Below are 12,758 nucleotides of genomic sequence, written 5' to 3' on the forward strand. Positions count from 1 at the left end.
AATGATAGTCCACTAGAGAGCACCTCCGTTGATATGTGTAGTTGAACCACCAAAATAATTCCTCCTCGGTAGGCACCTTCCCCATGAACAACATGAAAAAAACACAATCTTGGAACCGGACATATTGCTTGCATAAGCTGAAGAATATGTTTGTTGCTAGCATTTCCAACTTGGAATGCCTCTTTCTTCCTGATATTTATCTTTGGAAGATCTTACTCTAAATAGAACAGATCAAGCAAATCGAACTTTGTGGACTTAGCTGCGTCAACAAAGGATGCAACCGTATTCAACGAGTCATTCAAAGAGCCTTCACTCAAACTGAGGCGTTTTGAACAGTGTGTTATCTGATCATCAAAAGGGCAGTGTCAGCAGGCATGCCGAGTCAAAGCTCACTCAGGGTTTATCTACCTCTCTCTCATGCTTTCATATGAAAGTTTGTGTTACTCGATGAGATGGAAAATCACTCTCGGAACACACAGAAATGGTAACATCTTATATGGACCACTAGTTGATGTATTGTCAAAATGTGTTCGGATGAGGTTTTTGCAAACATAAGAGCGAGATGTGGATTTTTGCCAACACAGGGATTGGATGTGATTCTTACAAGAGCTTTTTGTCCCATAAATGTTAAAGTATCGACATAGGAGTGACATGGTTCAGCTGGGTGCCAACCAACTCTGAAACTCTATTCCTCTAGTCACCTAGGTGTGGAGACCTCCTTTTTGACTTGCCTGAAAGGTAGCCTTAGTAATGAAACTTGTCTTCAAGAAGTGAAATTACGTTTTTTAATTTCCAAAAATTATTTCTCCCAATGCAACTCGAGTCTAACTTCCACATAAGCCCCCCTCTCTCTCTTTTCCCTGAAAATCCTCCTATTTATCCTCTTCTCCCTCTCTCTCTCTCTCTCTCTCCCTCTCAGCTTTCCGCCTTGTTTTCCATGCTTCACATCTGAAGCAGGCCTTATGAATGATTTATGAGCATTCATCTTGTTTATGCACTCGACACTCGTGTAGAGACCTCGTGAACCACTAGCATCAAATATCAAATAAATACAAATTTTAACTAGATAGCCCACTATTTATAAATACTGAGTAGACGTTCTCTCATTGTGTCTCTCTGATGGCATCCTATCAGAATGAGAGTTCAGCCTTGGATAGGAAACTTGCTTTTGAGCCTCCTGTTTTCGTCAAACCGATGCAAGCAAATGTAGAGTCCTCGGCGCGTATGCTATACTTGACTAACTTAGATCAAATGTTCAATTACTACAATGCGGTAGCTCTGTTTTACGCTCCCCACCCCAGCAAAAGCTCAGAGAACGTATTTGAAGTTATAAGATCTGCTCTGGAGATGTTGCTGGTTCATTATCCATGGGGAGCCGGCAGGCTGAGGGTGAACAAAAAGTTGCAACGACTAGAAGTGGAGTGCAACGGAGAGGGTGTGCAATTCGTGGCGGCGACGGCGAAGCTGACAGTTTCAGACCTCGGAGACGTTACGATACCGAGCCCTGCCTCAGATCCTTTGTTTGCACGTCTGGAGGATCCGAATGTAGATCTAGAGCACTGCCCACTGGTTGCCATGCAGGTATTGTGATCCTGTGCCGTCGGTTCTCAGTCCAACGTTTATATTTGGACGTTGTACTTGAAAAGTTCGTTTGTGTCGTCAAATGCTTAGAACTTATCGTTTTGGTGAGGACAGATTATCCAAGAAGGGGAAGGTATGAGAGAGAGGCGTATCTCTCTCTATCCTTGCGACCTCTGTGTTGCGCGGGATCCTTTGTCTGGTCGCAGTTACGCTCCAGCTCTCTTTTGGCCTTTGCCTCTGCTTGCGATTGCGCGCCCCCTCTTCCTCTCTGCTTGCAGTTGCAGTTGCCTGCTCTCATTTTAGGTGAAATTTGCTCCCTGTTTTCCAGGTGAAAAACCTTCTTTCTCTTCCGAAAGTATGCCCCATGCAGATCGATTGTGTTGCTGCTCGTGTGTTGACAAAGTGAGAATTTCACCTCGATTTCTGGAAGAGTCGATGGATACTGTTTTTGGCCTCGTTGTCGTCCCAGCAGTTTTAGAAAGGAAGACAAAGCGGCGCTTCGGAACATCCTTATTGCTACTCTGTCTCTCTCTCTCTCCGTCTCTCCCCGTTTTGCATGGACTCATCCCCGTTTTGCATGGTGTGAGTCCTCTCAGCATACCTTTTTGTGTGCCTCATTATGTCAATCGTGTGTGTGGGATCGTTCAGCGTCATGGACCTTGGCCTAGTACTCAGATACCGAGTAGCTTGCCCAAAGGGAGGACATACTACTCGCCTTGTATTCACTCTTACTTAAATGTATGGGGAGACATACCCTCTCAATTTTATTATATTCCTATTTGTTTTGGACCATAGAGGTTGCTAATTAACCTATGTTTGTCCATGGATTAATTGATTTATTTGGATTAATTAATTTAAATTAATTAGATGAGCTTCAAGGAGAGTGAATTTAGAATATGTTTTGAGGGCAAGTTTCACGAAAGAGTTATTCTGTACAGGTGACACGGTTCCAGTATGGCGGGTTCGTTCTTTCGTTGATGTCCAACCACGTATTGTTTGACGCTGGTGGTGCTGCTAGCTTCCTTCAAAACCTTTCCTCCCTTGCCTTGCAGGATGGTATGCGTATACCTCCGGATAATGTTGATAGAAGGCAACTGATGGTGGCACAAAATCCACCCTCGCCATCATTTGGTCATCCTTACATCGTCAAGAAAGGTGATGGATTGTGGTTACCTGAGACAAAATATGGTACAGCAGTGAAGTACACCTTCTCCAATGACAACCTAGAGAAGTTGCGACTCCAAGTGCAAAGGAGTAACAAGGCTATCACATCTTGCTCACGGTTCATATCCCTCGCAGCACATCTCTGGGTGGCAAAGGCCAAGAGCATGGGTAAGTTGGAGGGATCTAGGGAGCTTCCAATGCAAATACCTATGAATGTGAGGGAGAGGGTAGGGGAACTGTGGATTCCGAGGGGCTACATGGGGAATGCAGTATTCAATGCAGTTGCAAAAGCGAAGGTGGAGGACTTGAGAGAATTGGGGATAGGGTATGCGACAGAGAGGGTGAAAGAGGCGATTGAGAAGGTGAGTGGAGAGTATGTGCAATCGGAGATTGATTTGATAGAGAAGATGGGAGGGGAAGCTCATATAGATGGGTCAATGCTAGCAATGCCAAAGCTGGCAGGCCTACCCTTCTACGATACAAATTGTGGGTGGGGGAAGCCAGTGTATGTGGGGCGGCCTTCTAAACAACTGTGTAGTCGCATGATCGTTTTAGATGCCAATGGTGACCGCCAAGCCTTCAATGTGCTTGTGGTGTTTGAATCCCCCCACGAGCGTGCTACATTCGAGGATGCCATTTCCTCCTAGTCCTTCTTCTTCCAACTTTCAAAAGTTGGTAGCTAGTCGCTCATATCCTAGAGTGTATGTGCATGAGTGGTGCTTGCATGCAAACATTCATGGTTTGTGTGTATGTGTCTGTATGTGCGCGCGCGCACGTGTGTGTGTGTGTGTGCTTGTGTGTGTGTGTGTGTGTGTGTGAGAGAGAGAGAGAGAGAGAGAGAGCATATAAGTGGGAGAAGGAGCAACACATTGGATCTATTGACAATCAAGAATAAAAACTAGCATGTGGGAATGGACCCATCACTTGTTTCTATCGAATATACTCTACTTATGAGCTCTTTGTAAAATTTGGCTAAAACTTTTGTGGGGTAAACATTATAAGATATCGAGCAGTTTGCCATAGTAATACCGACTTGAATTTGTGAAAAAAAAAATCAAGAGAGGATTTCTTTTCCCCTCTTTTTCCATGAAAGAGTAACTCAAGAGAGGACTTGTTTCTACCTTTGGGATGTTAAAATAATTGTACCTTTTCAAGCACTTAGTTAACCACTTGAAACTAAAAACAATGTTTTTGAAAATAAATTGAGTAAGATAGAGCTTAGTTTGGAGGTTTTTATGTGGTGTTGGTGTGCATGCAACCGTCCACTATGTGTTTTTGGGAATTGGAAAACTAAAAAATTGTGTAGTTTTAGGAATCAAAAACTAATAAAGCTACGTAGTTTTGAGAATTGGAAAAGATATGTAGTTTTATGGATTGGGAAAATCAAAAAATTGTGTAAAACTGTGTAAATTTCTTATTCAAAAAGCTAAATAGTTTTGGGAATTGAAAAACTTTGTAAAATTGTGTAGTTTTGGGAAGAATTGGAAAACCCAAAAAACAATTTTGTACGTTTCTTACATGGATGCATGCATAGAGGATGAAGCTCCATCATCTCCATGGTCTTAGTGCTTGCTTGTTAGACAAGACAATTTTGAGTTTGAAGCTTCAAGATTCAAGCGCTTGTTTAAGGGAATTTGAAGAGGGTAGGAAAAATGGAAGAGAGGAGGAATGAATGATGGGTATGCAGAGGGGGAAGTAATTCAAGGGTGTCAAAAGCCGAAGAAAGCAAGTGGCTCTCAAAAATATGAAAAGAAAAACAAATACTTTTGTTTTTGGTTTCAAGTTTTGAGATTTTCATCAGTATTTTTGTAGGAAATTCCCACATATGTGAAAATACACAGTACTGATAGTTGTGCCGACAATTATATAAGCAATTAGAATTCTTTTAAACATTTTCATATTTGTGTCAACTTGTTATTCATTGACACGATTTTGTGAAAATAACGTGATCATGTTGGTAACCTCAAAAATTGACTAATGCAAGCTAGATAAGTATACCGGTGGTAGTACATATAATCTCGGCAGTAATCATCATGATACCATTCGTACAATCCTTATACCTTTAGCATGTGTAAAAAAATCCAACAGTACATGTATAATAATGCCAATGCTATACATACAAAAATAGGCTTATGCTATTTGTATATTTAACTGGCTTTCCTGCCCATTTATGCATATAGAAAGCTTGCAAGCATGGATGTTTTTATCAAAGCTATACTTATATATTAATATAAAATCCTAACGAAAGTTTATCAATCTAGTTTATTAAGTTTCACAATATGATAGAACATGGTATATAAGTTTATATATTTTCTTTTGAATTTTAATTAAAAGATTTAAAACCTAGCAAAACTTTAAATTTTTTTTCAAAAAATTTTCAAATCTTGGCAAATATTTCAAATATTTATTTTTATTAGGGCATACAAACTTTCGACACCAATATAAAAGTTTTGCTTCTTAACGAAACTAATATGAAAAAATCATCCATGCTTGTGAGAGTTGTGAATGCTCTTCATTTAGCAAGATTGTAGTCCATAGCTCATGCACTTAGCACCTTGGGGTAAGGTTGACCACAATTGGGTCATGACTAGCGAGATGTTGAGAGTTGTGGTGCCATGAGCACATAATTAAAGGCTAAGGTATGGTATAGGAAAGAATTAAAGTAGCCACCCTAGGATGTGGACTACATGATGTGGAGATGTGGATTGAGGATATCCACAAGAAGAGATGTGGATGAGAGGATCCCACATGGTTTGACTATTCTAAAGGCTCTCTCTATATAAGAAGCCTATCATGTATTGTTGAGTACACATATTGCAATAGATCTAGTGTTCACTACCTTATGTCTCTCTCTTGGTGCTTTGATCCTCCTTGATCCCTCACTTTGTCATGGTATCAGAGCGTGGTTGTCCCTTCCATTGAGGCACCATCTTTCTTGTGAGAGTGATCGAGAGTTCATCTCAGTTGGAGAATTTCCGTTCATTGAGTGATAGAGAGATTTCCCTTAATCTCTTTAGATTTCTAGAGTGTTTTCTTTGATTGCTTTGATAGAATCCTGATTGAGAAAGAGAGATTTGTAAGAGTCCATTGAGAGAAAGATAGGGAGAGTTCCATGAGATAGTGATTTCAAAGAGGAAACTCTGACTTTGAGAGAAAAAGAGAGAGAGCTAACTCTCAGAAAGATGGAAGAGTCTATCTCAAGAAACACGCTTCAAACAAGACTACCTTGACTCCACTATCGACTGCAATTTGAAAGCTGCTGCCTCTTCAACAGTCTACAATAACTAGACTATAAAGGCGCTCTACCAACATCACCTCCAAAGCTCTACAAGCACCGAGCGAGCCTTCAGTAGAGCCGCTTTACTTTTTCTGTTGCCTTGGCCTCTTGGACCGAATAGTCTAATCCCAATATTCCTATTCTTCTTTCGCTCACTGCACCTTGGCCCCATGCGCTTCTCGCTCGGCTATCTTAGTCTGATTCAGGCAGTCGCCTGGAGAGTCGGTAGCCCACGACCTCACGTGATTGCAGCAAGATTGGCAAAGGAGGCAAAGAAGCTCAAAAACCAGGATTGCTGCTTCATTGGAGCGGGACAAAGCTGAGAGTGAGAAGGCTGCCATCCTTCGCAAGCTAAAGAAAGAGCATATGAGGCGAGCCTACGCTCGGCTGCCATAGCCTGAACGACGCTCCAAGAATGACCTACAATACGCTCCATCATAGAACAATGCTCCATCATAGAATGACCAGCAGCACACTTCCGCACCATTGACCACGACCATGACCAAGATCTTCACCGCAACGCCATCATTCTCCAGCCGCTCCCTGGCTTCACGCTCCACCGCGTCACCTTGACCGTGTAGCATAGAAAGCTTCAAAGCTTTTCTCTCTCTTTATTACCTAAGGTTGACCTTAAGACACGTGGTAGCCAAAGGCGAAGACACTGGCAGATAAGCACTTATTCTTAGGTCAAGATTGACCTTGGGTTAGCTTCATGGTTAGGTCAAAAGATGAGCATGAGTAAAATTTCTACCTTGGGTTAACTCATTTGAGTCAAAAGACTGCCACATGTCAGCAGTGCCACCTAAGCACAGAGGCCCTTGTGAAGCACAATTTGAATTTGTATGTGAATCTCTGTGCCACCTCTCTTCTCCACAAAATCTTTGACAAGGCATAACTCTCAATCCAGAAAGAATTTGCATGTGCTCCAAAAAGAAAAAATAACCGATTATTTGAGCTCTACGCGCTTGCCAACTCAAACTTTTTGTATGCAATTAGACACTACCAGATTTGAAAGTAACTTCAACTGGTAAGACCTTTGCAATGGCAATACGCACCCCATCTGTTGAGAAGTTCACTGGGGAAGGATTTCACACGTGGTCTACACAAATGAGATATCTCCTAATGCATCAAAAGCTTTGGAAGGTTGTAAAAGAAGAAATACCCACTGCACAAAATGATGCCTAGAAGGAAAAAGATGAAGCGGCACTATCACTCATTGGTTTGCACTTGGGTCCAAACATAATTCATCATATAGACTCCAAGGATCATGCAGCCAAGGATGCATGGGATGAGTTGAACACAGCATTTGGTGCAAAAGCCAAAACCAAGAAATCCATCTTAAGATTGAATTCTATGGTATGCACATGGGCTTCAATGAATCCATGGCACAATTTGTCAACAAAATAAAAAGCATTATGACCCAACTAGAGGGCATAAATGCAAAAGTAGGAGAGAAAGATGCACTTGCAATTCTCCTTAAAAGCATGCCTGCAGAGTACAATGCACTGACAACCACTTTGAAGAATTTGCCAGATCCAAAGTTTGAGGAATGTGTATCCTCTATTCTTGAAAAAGAAAGAGAGTTGAAGGCATCGACATCGACATCGACATCTACATGCAACAGCTATAATGAAGAACAAGCACTATTTAGTAAAACATCAACGAAGTGCTACCATTGCGGAAGGATGGGTCACTATCAAAGTGACTGTAGACTAAAGAACAAACCAAAGTGTCACCATTGCAAGAAGCTGGGACACAAGGAAGAAGATTGCAGATTGAAGAACTAGCAGGTCAACTACATAGCATCGTCATCAAGCCATGAGCCAAATGGTGACATCAATGGAATGTATTGAGAAACAAAAACCCTTGCCAACCTTGCCTATATTTTGTAAATCAAACCTGACCACCTAAGAGTAGCTATGTAGCACCCAAGGGAGGAATTGATCTTGTAACTCACATTTGACCACCTTGCAGTAGCCAAAGGATCATGGCACCAAGGGGAGGTGTTGAGAGTTGTGGTGCCATGAGCACATAATTAAAGGCTAAGGTATGGTATAGGAAATAGTTAAAGTAGCCACCCTAGGATATGGACTACATGATGTGGAGATGTGGATTGAGGATATCCACAAGAAGAGATATGGATGAGAGGATCCCACATGGTTTGACTATTTTAAAGGATCTATCTATAGAAGAAGCCTATCATGTATTGTTGAGTACACATATTGCAATAGATCTAGTGTTCGCTACCTTATGTCTCTCTCTTGGTGCTTTGATCCTCCTTGATCCCTCACTTTCTCACAAGAGAGTTAATGTTCATTGTGATTAATATAAAGAGGTCAATCGTGTTCTTGCACAGTTTTTTAGATTGGCATCCTACCTTTATATTTGTTTGAGGTACTAATTGTGTTCGGAGAGATTGTGTTGGTACATATCTATGCTTTTGGAATTCTTTTAAAAACAATCTACAGCCTTTAAGTATGGAGACAAGAAATAGAATAGTAGGAGTGAATTTTTTTATGATGTAACATTTGTAGAAAAGAGTTGTGAAGATGAATCATAAGAATGAGTAGACACTTCTTAGGTTATGAGCAAAAGTGTATCAAAAAGTGTAAGAGACCTAGGGCTTAGAGAGTTGTAGTGATTCTAGGAGGAGCTACCCATGCAAATGTAGAATCTCAGGCTATGAAGAATGATGGAATAGCACATCTAGAATCCCAAGGTGAGGCTCATGGATGAAACTGAATTCTACCAAAGCCACAAGATTTTTTTACAATGTTGCTAGCGAAAAGTGGAGATGTAACATTTGCAAAGAAGAGTATAGGGGATCGGTCGTAAGAATGAGTAAGCCCTTCTTAGGGAACGAGAAAAAGATATACAAAGAATTATATGGCACCAGGAGCCAAAAGAGTTGCATCCATTCTTCGAGGAGCTACCCATGCAATTGTAGTATTGTTGGTGGATGATATAGTAGCACATCTGGAACCTTAGGCTATAACAGATGATAGAATAGCGTGAATCTAATTTTAGAAAAGAGACACACATGTCATTGATATTGTGCTTTCAATATCTTGCAAAATCTTAAATGGCTTGCTCCAATGGGTTTTCTTATTGCTTCATATTTTGTGAGTTGTTGCAATGGGTTTGCTTGTTGCATAAATATATATAACATGAAAATAGTCTTTTAAGTGTTAAGTACATATACATTGTTCAAACATTTCAATATTAAGAACTTGAAATATGTTGTGGATACATTTCAATATTGAAAATTCAAAATCCAATATTAAGAACACAAAATTTTTGTGGATGTCATATATTCAAAGAGGTGGCAAGTGCTAGATACAAGAGTTAGATGTTTACAAGAGCTTAAAGCTACTTCGGGTGCATCAAAGCACCAATCCCCATAATCATACACAGAGAAGTTGAAAGTCAACCCAAAAAAGTGGGTATTGATTTCTTGCTCCCATGGTTCTTAATAAGCAGAGAAGATGAAATATATGCCTTCAAAGGCCTCATCACAAAAGAGGTTAAGGATCTTGTAGTTCTCTTTAATTTGCCCACTAAGACCTAAGTATCACAAAATAAGAAAGATGTTTGCTACAATAGACTGGACAATAAGCATTTGGGTAGCATGCAATCCATCTACTTGACGGAGCCTTAGTTTAGTCTTTACAATATATTTGATAAACACCTTTCAATTATGAGCACTTCTTTGCACTTCCACACCGTGTTGGTTGCATCATAGGGAGTGTTCTTAGATGCATAAATTTTCAATGTATGCTTTAAAGTGACCAACATGATGGTTAATTATAATAACAACCACCGTGCAAGTTGCAAGCCATTGTGTTCGTTGTGCTAGTTATAGCCACAATTATGCTGGTTTTGAGCACTTTAATGACAAAAAATGATGTGAAATTGAAAGCAACTTTGATGTAGCAGCATATATTACATGTGTTCAGACAATTGTATACATTTGTACTATCATATAGTATGTGTAACCACTTGGATTTTAGATGTATTCAAAATGTAGAGGACTAACATCTATTTTTTGAACACATTTTTTCCGTTTTCTACCTAATTTCTATAACCTTAAATGACATTTTTAGTACCCTTCACCTTCGCTGAATACTTCTTCACACTTTTAAAGCATAGTAAGTGCACTTTTAAGCAATGTTGGGCAATTTTTGAGTTGTTTCTGTCACTTTTCAGCTTTTTGTGACACTATTTAGGAACTTTTTATCAAGTTATGAGAAATTAATAGCACTTATTAGCATTAATTTTTAGCACTTTTTAGCACTTGTTAGTACTTCTTTTAATAGCACTTTTCAGCACTTGTCAGTACTTTTTAGCACAAATAGAATAACTAACAAGATGCATCAACCAAACAAATGTAACTTACATAGTTCATAAACTTCCCAAGGTATCTTCTGCTAATAGGATACCGTCTCACTCCCCTTAGTATATTTTTTTCGTATTTGAAATATTAACTTCCTATCCTTCTCATGAAGTTTCTTCATGTAGCTTTGATGATCAACAGAACAAATATTCAAGAAATTAACGAGCTCATCCCTGATAGATGTGATCACCAATGCATGTGTATTCATGTTGAAATTTAAAAGCATGTCAAAATCTATTAAAGCCAGAAGTCCCAAAGAAGAGAAAACACAAGAAAGATAATTTTGAAGCACTTACAAGTTCATTCTTTGTAGGGTATAAAGAAAAGCTATTTCACTGAGTCTTGTTGGATCAATGATAGTACATAAAACCCTATAGTGTTTCTCTCTAGTATGGGAGTATCTCTCTCTTATCATAGATTTCCATGCAACCGTTTGATGGTTTGTCTCTAGTATGGGAGTGTCTCTCTCTTATCATAGATCCCTGTGAAGATTGTGGGAGAGAGGGAAGGAGTCTCACTTGCGGCTTTCTCACATGCACAATGGGGGAGTACACACAAAGGTGTAGGCTGAAAACAGTTTTCCTCTTCTTAGTTGTGTAAGCCAAAAGAACTCAAGTACAAAGAAATAGAAGAACCCTATATGTGGGTCTCAAACCAAACTCAACTAACTAAGGTGGCATACTAACTGAGCCACAAACTATAGTAGATAAGGATAGCTGTCATCCAGCTATTATTCGTGGGCGGTGTACCAACCGCATCTCCAGCTAACAAGTCGGTGACATAAGTACACAACGGTCACCCTGGCATATCTCGAGTGGAGCTCGATATCTCAACACTCCCCCTCGAGCTCAATCCCAAATCCTGCACACCAAGCAGGTCTCTGAACTTGCGCAGCTTCTCTGCGCCCAATGCTTTCGTGAATATGTCAGCTACCTGATCCTCTGTGCTGACATAAACTAGATCAATAAGACCTAGTAAAACCTTCTCCCGCACATAGTGATAATGCACCTCAATGTGCTTTGTTCTGGAATGAAAGACTGGGTTCTTTGCCAAGTGTATACTGCTCATGTTGTCACAATAAATGACAACCGGCCCATCTGTAGACTGATGCATATCATAGAGTAGCTTATGCAACCAAGCTACCTCACATGCAGCCATTGCTGCACCCCTGTACTCAGCCTCTGTGCTCGACAAGGCAACTGTAGGCTGTTTCTTGCTGCTCCAAGTGACTGCAGCACTCCCAAAAGAGAACACATATCCACCACTGGTAGATCGTCTATTAGAAATGCTACCAGCCCAATCAGCATCAGTGTATCCATGCAACTGTATCTGAACCCCAGCCTCATAAAATAGTCCATACTGCAATGTGGACTTCACATACCTGAGTATGCATCTAGCCGCATCCAAATGCGGTTTCCTTGGAGCCTGCATAAACTGACTTACCAACCCAACAGCATAGCTCAAATCTGGCCTGGTAATAGTCATGTAAATCAAACTTCCTACTATGCGTCTGTACATAGTAGGGTCTTCCAGAAGCTCACCTGCATCTATGCTCAGCTTCACATTCTGCTCCAAAGGAACTGAAATAGGCTTACAGCCTGTCATCCCATATTTGGACAGCATGTCCAATCCATACTGCCTCTGCAAGAGCTGTATCCCACTTGGTGATCTAATCACCTCAATGCCCAAGAAATAACGCAGCTCTCCCAAGTCCTTCATCTCAAACTTCTGCCTCAATAGCATTTTCACATGAAGGATATCTTCATTACTATCACCTGTGATGATCAAATCATCAACATAAATGACCAGCAGCATAATCCCTTTCTCTGTTTTTCTCACATAGAGTGAGAAATCTGCCTTGGAAATCTGAAAACCAATAGTGACAAGATACTGTCCTATCTTGTCAGACCATGCTCTAGGTGCTTGCTTCAAGCCATACAAGGCTTTCTTCAACCTGCAAACAAACTCAGGATGAGTAGCATGAACATAACCTGCTGGCTGCTCCATAAAGACCTCTTCTTGCAAATCACCATGCAAGAAGGCATTCTTTACATCCATCTGATGTAAAGACCATCCCTTTGATGCAGCCATAGCAATGGCTGCTCTTACGGTTGCCATCCTTGCAACCGGGCTGAAAGTTTCTTCATAATCAATGCCATATGTCTGTGCATACCCCTTGACAACTAATCTTGCCTTGTATCTATTCACAGAACCATCTGCATTGTGCTTGATCTTATAAACCCACTTACAACCAATTGCATTCTTGCCTTTAGGCAAAGGCACCAATTCCCACGTAGCATTAGCATCCAAGGCATCCATTTCTTCATCCATGGCTTTCTCCCA

The 12,758-nt window shown here is 40.5% G+C and overlaps 1 protein-coding gene across 1 annotated transcript; it reads left to right on the top strand.

Moving 5' to 3' along the window:
• Nucleotides 1-1,119: 1,119 nt before the first annotated feature.
• LOC147897608 (acyltransferase GLAUCE-like) lies at nt 1,120-3,392 on the top strand. The gene is made up of 4 exons (XM_087380062.1): nt 1,120-1,581; nt 1,696-1,714; nt 1,910-2,052; nt 2,520-3,392. The coding sequence occupies exons 1-4, from the start codon at nt 1,120-1,122 to the stop codon at nt 3,390-3,392; spliced, it is 1,497 nt and encodes a 498-aa protein (XP_087236188.1).
• Nucleotides 3,393-12,758: the final 9,366 nt, after the last annotated feature.

The sequence above is a fragment of the Dipteris shenzhenensis genome, chromosome 10, assembly GCF_047967505.1.
Source record: "Dipteris shenzhenensis isolate YYH24624 ecotype China chromosome 10, Dip_SZ_1.0, whole genome shotgun sequence".
Classification (NCBI taxonomy): Eukaryota; Viridiplantae; Streptophyta; class Polypodiopsida; order Gleicheniales; family Dipteridaceae; genus Dipteris; species Dipteris shenzhenensis.